Genomic DNA, 12,321 nt, shown 5'->3' with positions numbered 1-12,321 from the left:
TTTCAGATGCAGACAGACTACTTCCATTAATATTTTGCAAGTAGTGTAGATCATAAATAATTATTAAACATATATTTTAGACTGAGGAGTAAATCATAACATTAACCATCATAAGATTTGGATGAGAAATTAGTATAAAAATCTGTGGATTTTAGTTTATAATAAATAATCCAAAGTTTCTCTGATAGATTTCACAGTAAGATTTATTTTCATTTCATGTGTTCGTGTTACTTTCCTGATTTTGGTAATTGCATTACCATTTGGTAAGACAATGTCCTTGTTCTTAGGAAGTTCACTCTGAAGTGTTTATGGGTGGAGACATTATGTCTGTAACTTCAGATGATCCACAGAGTATACATACATATAAATAAATAAATATGAATACAAACATGTACATATACATATCTTTATATAGAGAGGGAGATAGGCACACACATACATAGAGAGCAAGAGAATTATAAAGTAAATATGGTAAAATTTTTAAAATGAAAACTCTCTAAAGGGCATATTGGAGTCCTTTATCCTTACAGGTTTTCTATAAGACTGAGATTATTTCAGAATAATTAAGACATATGTTCACATTGATGGTAAAAAAAGAAACCTGTAATCTTTTTTAAAGGGTGCTTTGACAACATGTATGAAGAACCTTAAAATATATATCCTTCAAACTAATAATTCTACTTCTTCAAATCTAGATTAAGAAAATAATCATTGACATGTGCAGTGATGTATGTGTAAGAATGTTCATCACAGAATTTTATGTATCACAGCGAAGATGTATTGTAGCAAAATCTTTGCAATCTCTAAATACACATCATCAGAAGACTGACTTTCTAATTAGGATGTGTCTGTATATGTACTGTGTAATCTTTGAAACTCATTTTGCAGAAAAATTTTTATTGTTTTGGAAAATGTTTACAATATTATAAATGAAAACGATCTAGTTACAAGGCAATTCTAATGATTTCTTTCCCAAATTTTTTATTTGTGGTGAAATATACATAACGTAAAGTTTACCATCTTAATCACTTTCAAGTGTACAGTTCAGTGATATTAAATATGTTTATAATGTTATACAGCCATAACCACCATCCATCTCTATAGCTGTGTTCATCTTGTAGAACTGAAGCTCTTACCCATTAAATATTAACTTCCCCCATCTCTCCTCCCCACAACCCCTGGCAACTACCATTCTTCTTTTTGTCTTTCTCGTTTTGACTTCTCTAAGTATCTCATATAAGTGGAGTGTTTGTCGTTTTGTGACTGGCTTGTTTCACTTAGCACAATGTCCTTAAGGTTCATTCATGTTGTAATATATGTCGGAATCTCTTTCCTTTTAAGGCTAAACCACGTCTTATGTATATACCACATTTTGCTTATCCATTCATATGTCAGTGGACACTTGGGTTTCTTCCATGTTTTAGCTGTTGTGAATAATACAGCTATGGGCATGGGTGTATACAATGCCTTTTTGTGAACTATTTTGTTCATGAACTTTTTTTTTGTTCATTGAAATGGTACTGGAAAGGCATACACTAAAATGTTAGCAGTAATTTTTGTAAATAATGAGGTGGTGGCAATTTTATTTATTTTATTTTAGTTAGTTGGTGCTTTTCAGTTTTTCTTCAGGGAACGTATAATACTTTTGAATGAAAAAAAGAAATTTACATTTAGTGGGGTAAGGTCCCCAGCCAAAATGTTTAGGTAGCCGTACCATTAAAAGTATACAGCACAGTTGGAAAACATCTTGTTTGTAGGTAACCAAAGTCATAAATTACAATACCTTTTAACATTAAATAGCAGTAATCACTCTCTCAAGGATGTATGGTGCCCTTCATAAGAACGGTGCTAGTTCTATTACTAGGTAAGTGCACCAGGTTTTCAGTCAGTTTCCTCAAAATACGTTCCAGAGACTCCCTGCATATAAATCACCTGGGGTGGTTGTAAAAAAGAAAAAATATACTTTGAATAAAAATCTCTGGGGTTGAAGTCAGTAAATATGCATCTGTATAAAGCTGTCCAGGTCATTCTTATTTTTACATTTGAAAACTCATGCCGTAATATTATAAATCTTATTTGTCAGGAACTGGAGTTAAAACAGCGTGAATACTGTTTAATAATTTGTTCCTTAAAAGGATCACACAGTAATTCTTTGAGTGGAACATACCCATTCTTTTAAAATAGGATGCCGTTTATGAAAAATTAAGCTGTGTATTTTTGAAGGGCATCTTTGTTTAAAGTAATGCAAATCACGTATTCTATTTATTTGGCAATATTTGAGGAATTCTGATCCTTTGTATCCATCATAGGATTACTTTGGTTTTTATGTACAATGAATATAAATTTGTTTTTTTATCCAAATTCATGATATAGAGTGCTCCAGAAACCACATGAGAAAAATCTGTACACGCATCAGCTGGATCTGAAATAAAGATGGACAACCTGCTTATATTTTAGGGGTATTGATCCATTTACATTTATTTATATCCTGTGCTTTTATCCTATGTCAAACCTATTCCTTCCAGAGAAGAAGAAATGCATGCTCTTGAAGTGAGTGGCTAGATGAACAATGATTCATGTTACTCAGACTTATTTAATTTAGAGAGTATATATATATATATATATATATATATATATATATTTCTTATCAATTAGCAGATTAAAAGGACCTCTCAAATCTTGCACATGGAGCAGCAAGCACTTTTAGGAAAGAGTTGCTTCCTAAATTTTAAATGAAAATAATCTCTGTATCATGGCTCTTTTTACTTTATTTTTAATTTCAGATTTTGTTGATGGACCTGTACACCACAAGGCCTTACTTATATCTGTGACTGTCTGTAGTTTGCTCTTGGTCCTTATCATTTTATTCTGTTACTTCAGGTAAGTTTCTAACATGTAGGTATAGAATTTTGAGTTTATAATATCATTCTCATACTCTTCTACCTGTTGACATTTTTTACCACAGCTTTCCTTGACCTAATTAGATCTTAGATTTCACTGATGATATCAGTTACTATTGATAAATATTTGTCCTAATGAAGCTATTAATAGATACCTATCTCATTTCTGCTTCAGATATCAAAACCACCCAGAAAAATTTTCATCCCTAGGAAATTTATGGTAGCTAGGAAATTCAGCAACTAGTTGCTACTGAGGTTTGACTCAAAGCAGAGAAATGACCATGGTGAACTTAGAATTGCTTTAGTAATTCCTTATGCTGTGAGCTAACAATATCCTCTTAGCACTGAAAGATTTTAAAGATAATTTATAGATCAATTATTAAAATAAATTATGTTCAGTTATTAAATTACAGTATGGTCATTACAAATTATTTTCAGTCACCTAAGAACTCATTTTCTACTTTGTGAAATATCAAGGACCTTTAAATTCTTATCATTGGCTTTTTGTAATAGTAATTTAGGTTACTTTTCTACAAGTAGGAGTTGATTCAAATAACATCATTTCTAATTGAAGGCATAATTATTGATAAAAGTTTTTAAAGTTTCAATTTATCTCATTTATCTATACATTGCCTTGGATGAGAAAATTGTAATGTCTTTTGTAAACCAAAAATTTGCATCTGTAGTTGATCAGGGACCTTATAAGAAAAGATTTTAGGGAATGAATATTGGAACTGTATAGAAACATTAATGGAATGTAGCCTGCTTGGATATATGCATTTGATAGGAATAGAGAAGAAAAATCATATGTGGTTGTGAGTGAGTAAAAACATGTAGTTTACTTTAAAATATAGGTTAGAAGAGTAATTACGATTTTGTGCTGGAAATCATAACTAAGGGTAATAAATACTGAGCATCTAATCTTGTATTATGTGCAAAGATAAAACCTGCTGTGGTTACTGTTTTATCTGCATGTTTGCCACTATCATTGCAATCCAGTGTCTAACATTATCTTTCTTTGTGCATCTTCAGGTATAAAAGACAAGAAACCAGACCTCGGTACAGCATTGGATTAGAACAGGATGAAACTTACATTCCTCCTGGAGAATCCCTGAGAGACTTAATTGAGCAGTCTCAGAGCTCAGGAAGCGGCTCAGGCCTCCCTCTGCTGGTATGAGAAGAACATACCTTGAATTTAAAGGAAATGTATTCTGAGAGGAAATGTCAATAACTGCTGGGTTTCATTTTACTGAAACAGATAGGGCAGTGGACAAAGAGAAAGCTCTCTGCAGTCAGTCAGACATCAGATCTCAGATACAGGGTTTCCTGATAACATTTTGACATATTGGGGGTGAGGTCATTGTTCTTTAATGTAAGTGTATGGTTGCAATCCAGACCCTCAGATGTTCTGATAAAGAGCAGATTAGAAAACATTCAGCATGGGACCATCTTCCCTCTGTTTTCAGTAAGGATAACATTACTGCACTTTGGCCTGGCTTTTGAAGGCAAAAGTATTACAACCAAATGGGATCTGAGTACTTCTACAAGAGAAGAAGGCTGCATCTCAGCTGGAGGGTTTATGTTTCAGGGTGAAGCCCTGGCTTTTCCATTCAGGAGAGTTTTAATTTTCTGATGGTCAACACTGCCAACTTGGAAGAAAATATATACTGAACCCAAGGCACTTGCTTTAATGAGAAAAGCATTTGGTTACTTTATGGACCATGCAAAAAGATTGTTGGGACTTGGAATGGAAATAACAATATTAATGAGAAATATTTTCCTTTATAAACTCTTAAGACTGATTTTCCTAATCTTTATTGTCTGGTTCTGACTTTGGATATCTTGTTTACTTGATTCTTTTGGTGACCTTCTATTTAGTACTAAAAGTAACTAAAAAAAAAATCTCAAGCCAAGAATTTATTTTATAACTCTTTTTATTTTTAACATCCAAAAAGCTGTATACATTTATAACTTGAAGAGTTTGGAGGTGAGTACACATCTGTGAAGCCATCACCACAATCTAGGCCATGAACATATCCATCATCTCCAAAACTTTCCTCCTGCCCCATTCATTCATTTATTATTATTATTATTTTATGATAAGAACACAACATAAGGGACTTCCCTGGTGGTACAGTGGTTAAGAATCCACCTGCCAATGCAGGGGACACGGGTTCGAGCCCTGGTCCGGGAAGATGCCACGGAGCAACTAAGCCTGTGCGTCACAACTACTGAGGCTGCGTTCTAGAGCCCATGCGCCACAACTACTGAAGCCCGTGTGCCTAGAGCCCATGCTCCGCAACAAGAGATGCCACCACAATGAGAAGCCCAGGCACCGCAAGAAAGAGTAGTCCCCGCTTGCCACAGGTAGAGAAAGCCCACGCAGCAACGAAGACCCAACGCAGCCAAAAAATAAATAAAATTATTTTAAAAACCCCACACAACATAAGATCTAATCTCTTAGCTCTTAGCAAAATTTAAAAAATACAATACACCATAATAGAGGTGTTAGCTAACACTACTGTGATAATCATATCACAATATACAAATATATCAAATCAACACATTGTATACCTTAAACTTACAAAATGTTATATGTCAGTTGTGTCTAACTAAAAATAAAGTTAGTGTCAGCTTTTAGCTCTGAACTAGGAAGAAGAGTATACAATACAGTATTGTTAACTGTAGATACTGTGCTGTACAGTAGATCTCTAGGACTTATTCACCTTGCATAACTGAAACTCTGTACTCTTCGACTAGTACCTCCCCTGGAGGTGATAAACCAGACACAAAACCACTTGTGAAGTAGTCACTATGACCAAACCAATGCTACTTAGGATGTAAGTTTTTTTTTTTTTAAACTTACATGTAAAAGTTCTTATCAAATTGCTTGCCTTTTCATTCTTAGAATTTAACTCATATATAGCAAATATCATTCTTATATTTAAAAATGTTTTATTACACTTCTTTTTCAAGTACAGATATTAAAATCCCTTTTGATATTAATCAATCAGATACGCTGTTAGAATTGAAGACTACCTGTTTTCCTCCTTCTAGACCTTTTTTTTTTTTTTTTTTTTGGTGCGGTACGCGGGCCTCTCACTGCATCTGCAGGCGGACTCTCAACCACTGCGCCACCAGGGAAGCCCCCTATTAACTCTTTTACTTCCCTGGATAACACATTCTAAAATCTAGTAGTGGTTATGGGTCTTCTTTCTTAGCTTGGTGAGCACGACATCCCTCTCCTCCCACCTCTTCCCCACCTGCTTCTTGAGCTCTAGCATCAGCCTTGAGTAATTGTTTCGAAAATACGTGTTTTTAAAATCCATGTCTTTGCAAATGTAATGTCTTTCTGGAGAGTTCCTCAGACTATGGCTCAAGGCTTACCCCATGTTTTATCTCTGACAGATTAGCCCAGACTGAGCCAGTCTGTTTAACTTCTGTCTTAACAGTTTGCTTATTGTACCAGTGTAGCAGTTTAAAATAACATTGTAATTGGTGTTAGTGTACCTGTGTCTTTAGGTAGACTCTCATCTCTTTGGGGTGGAGACTACATTTGTTCACTTTGTATCCTTAGTAGCATACCTGAGTGATTAAAGAGGCTGCTCAATAATTTGTTTTTTCCACTCCAACTTTTAATATCTGTGAAAACTACAATATCTTACTTCTGTAATCTAGACACCAAAAAAACCCAGCATTTGACTATTAACTGGTCCAGTCCTGGCCAGACTCTCATTTAATCCTCATAGCAGCTGTGAGGTAGTACTAGAAATGTATCCCTGTATCACACAGCAGGGGCATAGGCCCCTGACTTGGGCCAACTGGTTAATATGTGGAGAAGCCAGGATTCAAACCCAGATGATCTGCCTGTAGAATCTGTGCTCTTCATGTTTGTGAACCAAATATTAAATAAAACAAAGAATTGCGTTTGATAGCAACAGGATGGGAAGAAGGATCCTGTCAAACTCAGTTTAGTGAGGGGAAATTCTCAGTATTACAGATTTACGATCCTGTTTTAAGATTTGATTTTTAAGATAAACAATGCAGATATGCACAGTAGTCTCTCTGCATATTAATTCCGATTTGTGGTTTATTTCATTAACATAAAGGGAAAGTTCATGCCATGTGTATAAACACATACTTGGACCTAATATTTGCCAAGTGACTTTGTATATAAATCCTTTAAGGGAGGAATATCATAGGGTGGTTGTAAGAATTAAGATAGTTTGCCTGCCATATATATATATATATATATATATATATAAAGATAAATATACATATACAGATATATAAACAAATATACATATATATAAACATACATACACATACATAAATAAATATACATATATAAATAAATATACATATATATAAATATACACACATATATAAATATACATATATATAAATAAATATACACATACATATATAATAAATATACATATAAACATGCCTGGCACATTTAATACATACATAGTATGCGCTCAGTAAATGGTAACACTATTATTATTTATTTATACCCTATTTATCTGACCTTGTAAAGGAACAAAAGGTGAAGTAAATTGTCTAACTGAACATCAAACCTCTTAGTTGAGGAATCTTTCGTGAAAAATATTTCCAATATGTATCATTAAGTCAGCCTTACTAAGCAAAGTATTTTAAACAGTATATTCGTGTGTAGGGGTGTGTGTTTTGTTAATTCAGGGACATGTAGAGAGCACAGAGCATTACTTACAACTACATGGTTTTTAGTGTCCATCGTGTACACGGGCTTAACTGTTAGACACTATCAAATAGCTGATCACTAGATAAGAGGACATTTCTGAAATAGTGATAACTCCTTATAATCCTTATACAGCTAATTGTACCCATTTTGCATGAAGTAATTCTTCTCTTTTTGGAATCACAATTATAGTGATGTTTTTTATTTATACAATCTAACTTTCAGAATTGATATCTAAGAATGTAATACAGAGGGAAAGTTTAAGTACAGAAAGACCTGAAACATTAACTAAATGAAATAAAAACTCAAATAACATAGTTAAAACATTTTTCAAATTATATTTTCAGGTCCATAGATGTTATAATAAATCTCAAAATATAAGTATATTTTAAATTTCTGAATATAATTTAGTGAGACTTTTTATCTTTGAGATAAGTTATTCCTGTTCTTGTGAGCATTGCCAATTCCAACTATGCTTTCATGAAATTAATTATATATGTTATCATTAGAAAAGAAGTGGATATAAAGCTGTTTGTTAGGAAATGTTCTGTAGATTTACGTAAGTACTGCTTTGTAACGTCTATAAATTAGTAATATTTCTTGAATAAATGTAGGAAGTCTCCTCAAGTCAATAATTTAACTACTTACGGATTTGGCTCTCAACTGCTTAGTGCCCTTGACGCTTCTGTTCCCTTATTTAGGAATGGAAATGTGCTGAAGGGGTCCTCACAGAGCCTTTCTGACTCCTAAAGGGAGGAAGGCTGCTCTTCATACATACTTCCTCATTTCCTTCCGGCTGAGTGGCTAAATGGCATGTCAGTAATGCTTTTATTTTTTAATTCTTCTTTCACAGGAAAAGAAAAAAGGACTTTATCTTGTCCCCAAAAGCTTTCAGTCTGATATTAGTGCTGGTAATGGTTCTGGCAATGGATAGCATTACCTCTTGAATTGATAAAATCGTCCATTATGCAAAAACAGAGCACATCCCAGCTGATAGACATCTGTGGTAGGCAGAATACTGGCCCCCCCAAAATGTCCATGTCCTAATCCCTAGAATCTGTTACTTTACATGGTAAAGGGGAACGAAGGTTGCTTATCAGCTGTCCTTGAAGTGAGATTATTCTGGATTATCTAGGTGGACTCAGTATAATTACATGGCCCTTAAAAGTGCAAATACAGAAAGAAACACTTTGGGTTTACTTGATGCAAAGCATGTCTCTGCGAAGAGTACATTCCAATTTTCTGACCAGGTCTTATGAGAGTTCTATTCTTTATATAGGTCTCCCAAATTATGTAAATGGTCACCAATACTTAGCCCCTTCAGTCATGGAGTTCTTAAAACATTTAAGCAGAGGTAGAATGAAGATCATGTGTAAAGAGACTTACAACCTTTATGCCGTTTAGCTCTCCTATTTTCCTTCTCTTTGTCTCTGCTGCACTCTATAATTCTTCAGAGCTCCCTCACAGTTTAACTTTCTCCCCAGCTCTAATCGGCTGTTTTACGTCTCCATTTTACATTTCTTGTTATGACAACTCTTCCACCTCAAAGTATAATTTTCAGTAATTTCTTACTGTTTCCTTGTATTTCATTCTGTCTCATTTCTTCACACATCTCCTGTAGTGTTCTTGGCATTTTGTATTTGTATTCCAGTATCTGTAATCTGAAGGGGTTAAATCTGCTTGGATTGTTTCTCCTGCCTCTCTTTTGCAGTGGCTGTTTCCTTTTGTTTTAAGGCGTTTTACTCTGTAGGATCTCTTTCTCTTTCCTTTCTTTCTCTCCCTCCATTTTCTTCTCTTCCTTCTCTCCTTCTCCCCCCAACCCCACCTTGGGGCTTTCCTTTATTTCCTTGTGAGCCCAACAATGTGTTATCAGTGTTTTGTTTCTTATATTTTATCCACGATCAAAGTTGTATGGTGGCAAGAGCTCCTTTAGAGCATCTAGTATCTCACCATAGTGGTGGAGTGAAACGTATTCTGCGAATGATTTCCTCAAGAGAGGATTTGTATTTGCTTTTGCCAGGAGCCATGGTGATGGTGTGCTACCAACCTAGGACAAATCTGGTACCATTCAGTGGTTCCGGCTTAATGCTAAAGCCCAGGGTTCAGTTTCTCTAATTTTAAAGGGGTCAAAGTTCATGTTCTAGATCTCAGTGCTGGTATTATTCTTTGTCCAGACAACAACCTGGCTTTTGAATATGCTGCTGAATGCTTATCTATCCCTGCTCTGGTCTTAACTCTGTCCTTCCTCTTTTCCTCCCTCCCTCCATTCCTCCCTGATCAGAGATTTCCTTTCTTTCTATGTGTGCCCAACAGTGCATTACATTTTTCTTTGGTTGTATTTTATCCAAACATATAGTGACATGATTCCCTTCAGAGTATCTAGTATCCCACTGTAGTGGTAGAAGTGAAAAGTATTGTGTTCTGCCAATTACTGTGAACCCATTCAGGTTTTTTCTCTGTGAAAATAATAATAGGTAGAATAAAATACTTAATAATTTGGAAGCAATACTTCAAACACTCAAAATCCACATTCAATTTCAAATACATTTAAAAGAGGACAGCATAAATTAATAAATAAATGCAAATAAGTTGTCTCTGTAAAGAAAAACTACTGGCTAAATATATTTTACATGCATTTCTTCTCCGGAGGAAAAAAAAAAAAAGATTAAACAAAGCTGTTGTGCTGTGAATACACTAACAATGTGTTTTGGGATTTAACAGGTCCAGAGGACTATAGCTAAGCAGATTCAGATGGTGAAACAGATTGGAAAAGGGCGCTATGGGGAAGTTTGGATGGGAAAGTGGCGTGGCGAAAAGGTAGCTGTGAAAGTGTTCTTCACCACAGAGGAAGCCAGCTGGTTCCGAGAGACAGAAATATATCAGACAGTGTTGATGAGGCATGAAAACATTTTGGGTGAGTAAAAGTCTGTATAGCAGTGTTCAGGGTTTCCTAGCTTTCCTCTCTTTTTCTGTTAACATCTGCATATTAACTCATCTGTGTAGACCTGTTATGAAATATATAGACATTTTCTTCTTGGCATGAGCCCAAGAATGTCATACGCTTCTAATGGGAGACCTCGCAGGAGGAGTGACTAAGGCACTTCTGTGGATGAACGGTGGGTTGGAAATGGAACATGTTCAAAAAGCTTTTTCTTCCGGGACGGGAAATGCAAAACCAGAATTTCTTAAGGTTTCTTAGGGATTGAAGGAGCACATTTTTGCCTAAGTGCTGTGAAAAGTTATGGGAATTTTAGCTGCAGGGTTTATTTATGTCCAGAGTTTATATTGATAATTGATTTCCTTTTTATTTTCTCAAGTTAGAAATGATCTAGCTGGATCATTCAAGTAGAAAGAGTATAAGCTAATCATGGAGTGTGTGCCTGTTTTGTAAACAGTGTCTTATGTGTAACTGTAATACCAGGAACTATTTACCGTTAACCTCAAGATCATTTAAATATCAACTGCTGATGAGAAAGGGATCCTGTTTTCAGATACAAACTCTTAGTGTTTCTCCACGCCTGCTGTTTTGATGGCCTCTGATTGGTATTAGTGATTTAATACTGTCATAGGCACAATCAGAAAACTGAATGAAATGCCAAACAAAAGACACCTATGACAAAGAGTGATAGTTGAAAAAAATAATTATCCCGATAATATTCAGAAAACACATAGCACCAACCCTTGTTGTCTTTTCTTCCTTGTAGGGTTCATTGCTGCAGATATCAAAGGAACGGGGTCCTGGACCCAGTTGTACCTAATCACAGATTATCATGAAAATGGTTCCCTCTATGATTACCTGAAGTCCACCACCCTAGATACTAAGTCGATGCTGAAGTTAGCCTATTCTTCTGTCAGTGGCCTATGTCACTTACACACCGAAATCTTTAGTACTCAAGGCAAACCAGCAATTGCCCATCGAGATCTGAAAAGTAAGAACATCCTGGTGAAGAAAAATGGAACTTGCTGTATAGCCGATCTGGGCTTGGCTGTTAAATTTATTAGGTTAGTATCAATTGCGAACAACAAATATACGTTTTACGGTTCTTTTCTATCACTTTTTACAGATGATACATTTTGTAGCTCAGGGCTTTTAGGATATTTAGTGGAGGAGAAATTTTATTAATTTTGACTTTTCTGTGGAGGGAAGAAGAAGAAACATTTTCTTTACAACAGATAAACAGTATTTGGGTCAGTCCTACTGTTTCTAAGCTCATCAGTGACCTGACTTCAAGACAGTGTTCACATAGGTTTGAGCTGTCATGAAGCTATTTAGAAAAGAGGTCGCTCATGTCCGGGATTGTGTGGTCAGAATTCTGCATAACATTTGTAAGTAGGGAAAGGTTTCAGGAAAGAGCTCCAGATTATATAGTGATGAAGGTGATTTTTATATGATATAAGAAAGATAACTTGCATAGATATTCTATGAGAAATGTTAAAAACTAATAAGCAACACACTGCCAGTGTTCAGCACTATTTTACAATAGCTTCTGTGGGATGGGGAGGAAAGCCCCATGGTTGAGGCTCTATTTTGCTTACCTTTGCTCTATTCATAGCAGCTCCTTGGATCTTGTAGATGATGTAATTAGAAGAAATGGTTCTTCTGCTTTGAAAACAAAACGAGTTTGCAAAGCACAAGAATAGAGGGATCATCATACACCTACCTTTTTAAAATGTCAGTTTAGACTTAGCCTTTATTAAATT

General features: G+C 35.1%; 1 protein-coding gene across 7 annotated transcripts in view; it reads left to right on the top strand.

Moving 5' to 3' along the window:
• Positions 1 to 12,321, top strand: part of BMPR1B (bone morphogenetic protein receptor type 1B) — a 382,378-nt gene that overhangs the window by 343,374 nt on the left and 26,683 nt on the right. For all 7 annotated transcript variants that reach the window (XR_010943189.1, XM_067736925.1, XM_067736924.1 and 4 more), the window contains 4 exons: positions 2,784 to 2,880; positions 3,933 to 4,071; positions 10,342 to 10,534; positions 11,325 to 11,622. Coding sequence is in view for 6 of the 7 variants with exons in the window: in XM_067736925.1 (XP_067593026.1) it covers positions 2,784 to 2,880; positions 3,933 to 4,071; positions 10,342 to 10,534; positions 11,325 to 11,622 (727 nt within the window). In the remaining variant the exon portion in view is untranslated. The remainder of the gene's footprint in view (positions 1 to 2,783; positions 2,881 to 3,932; positions 4,072 to 10,341; positions 10,535 to 11,324; positions 11,623 to 12,321) is intronic.

The sequence above is a fragment of the Pseudorca crassidens genome, chromosome 4 (assembly GCF_039906515.1).
Source record: "Pseudorca crassidens isolate mPseCra1 chromosome 4, mPseCra1.hap1, whole genome shotgun sequence".
NCBI classification, from domain to species: domain Eukaryota; kingdom Metazoa; phylum Chordata; class Mammalia; order Artiodactyla; family Delphinidae; genus Pseudorca; species Pseudorca crassidens.
This window is presented reverse-complemented; position numbering and strand designations above follow the sequence as displayed.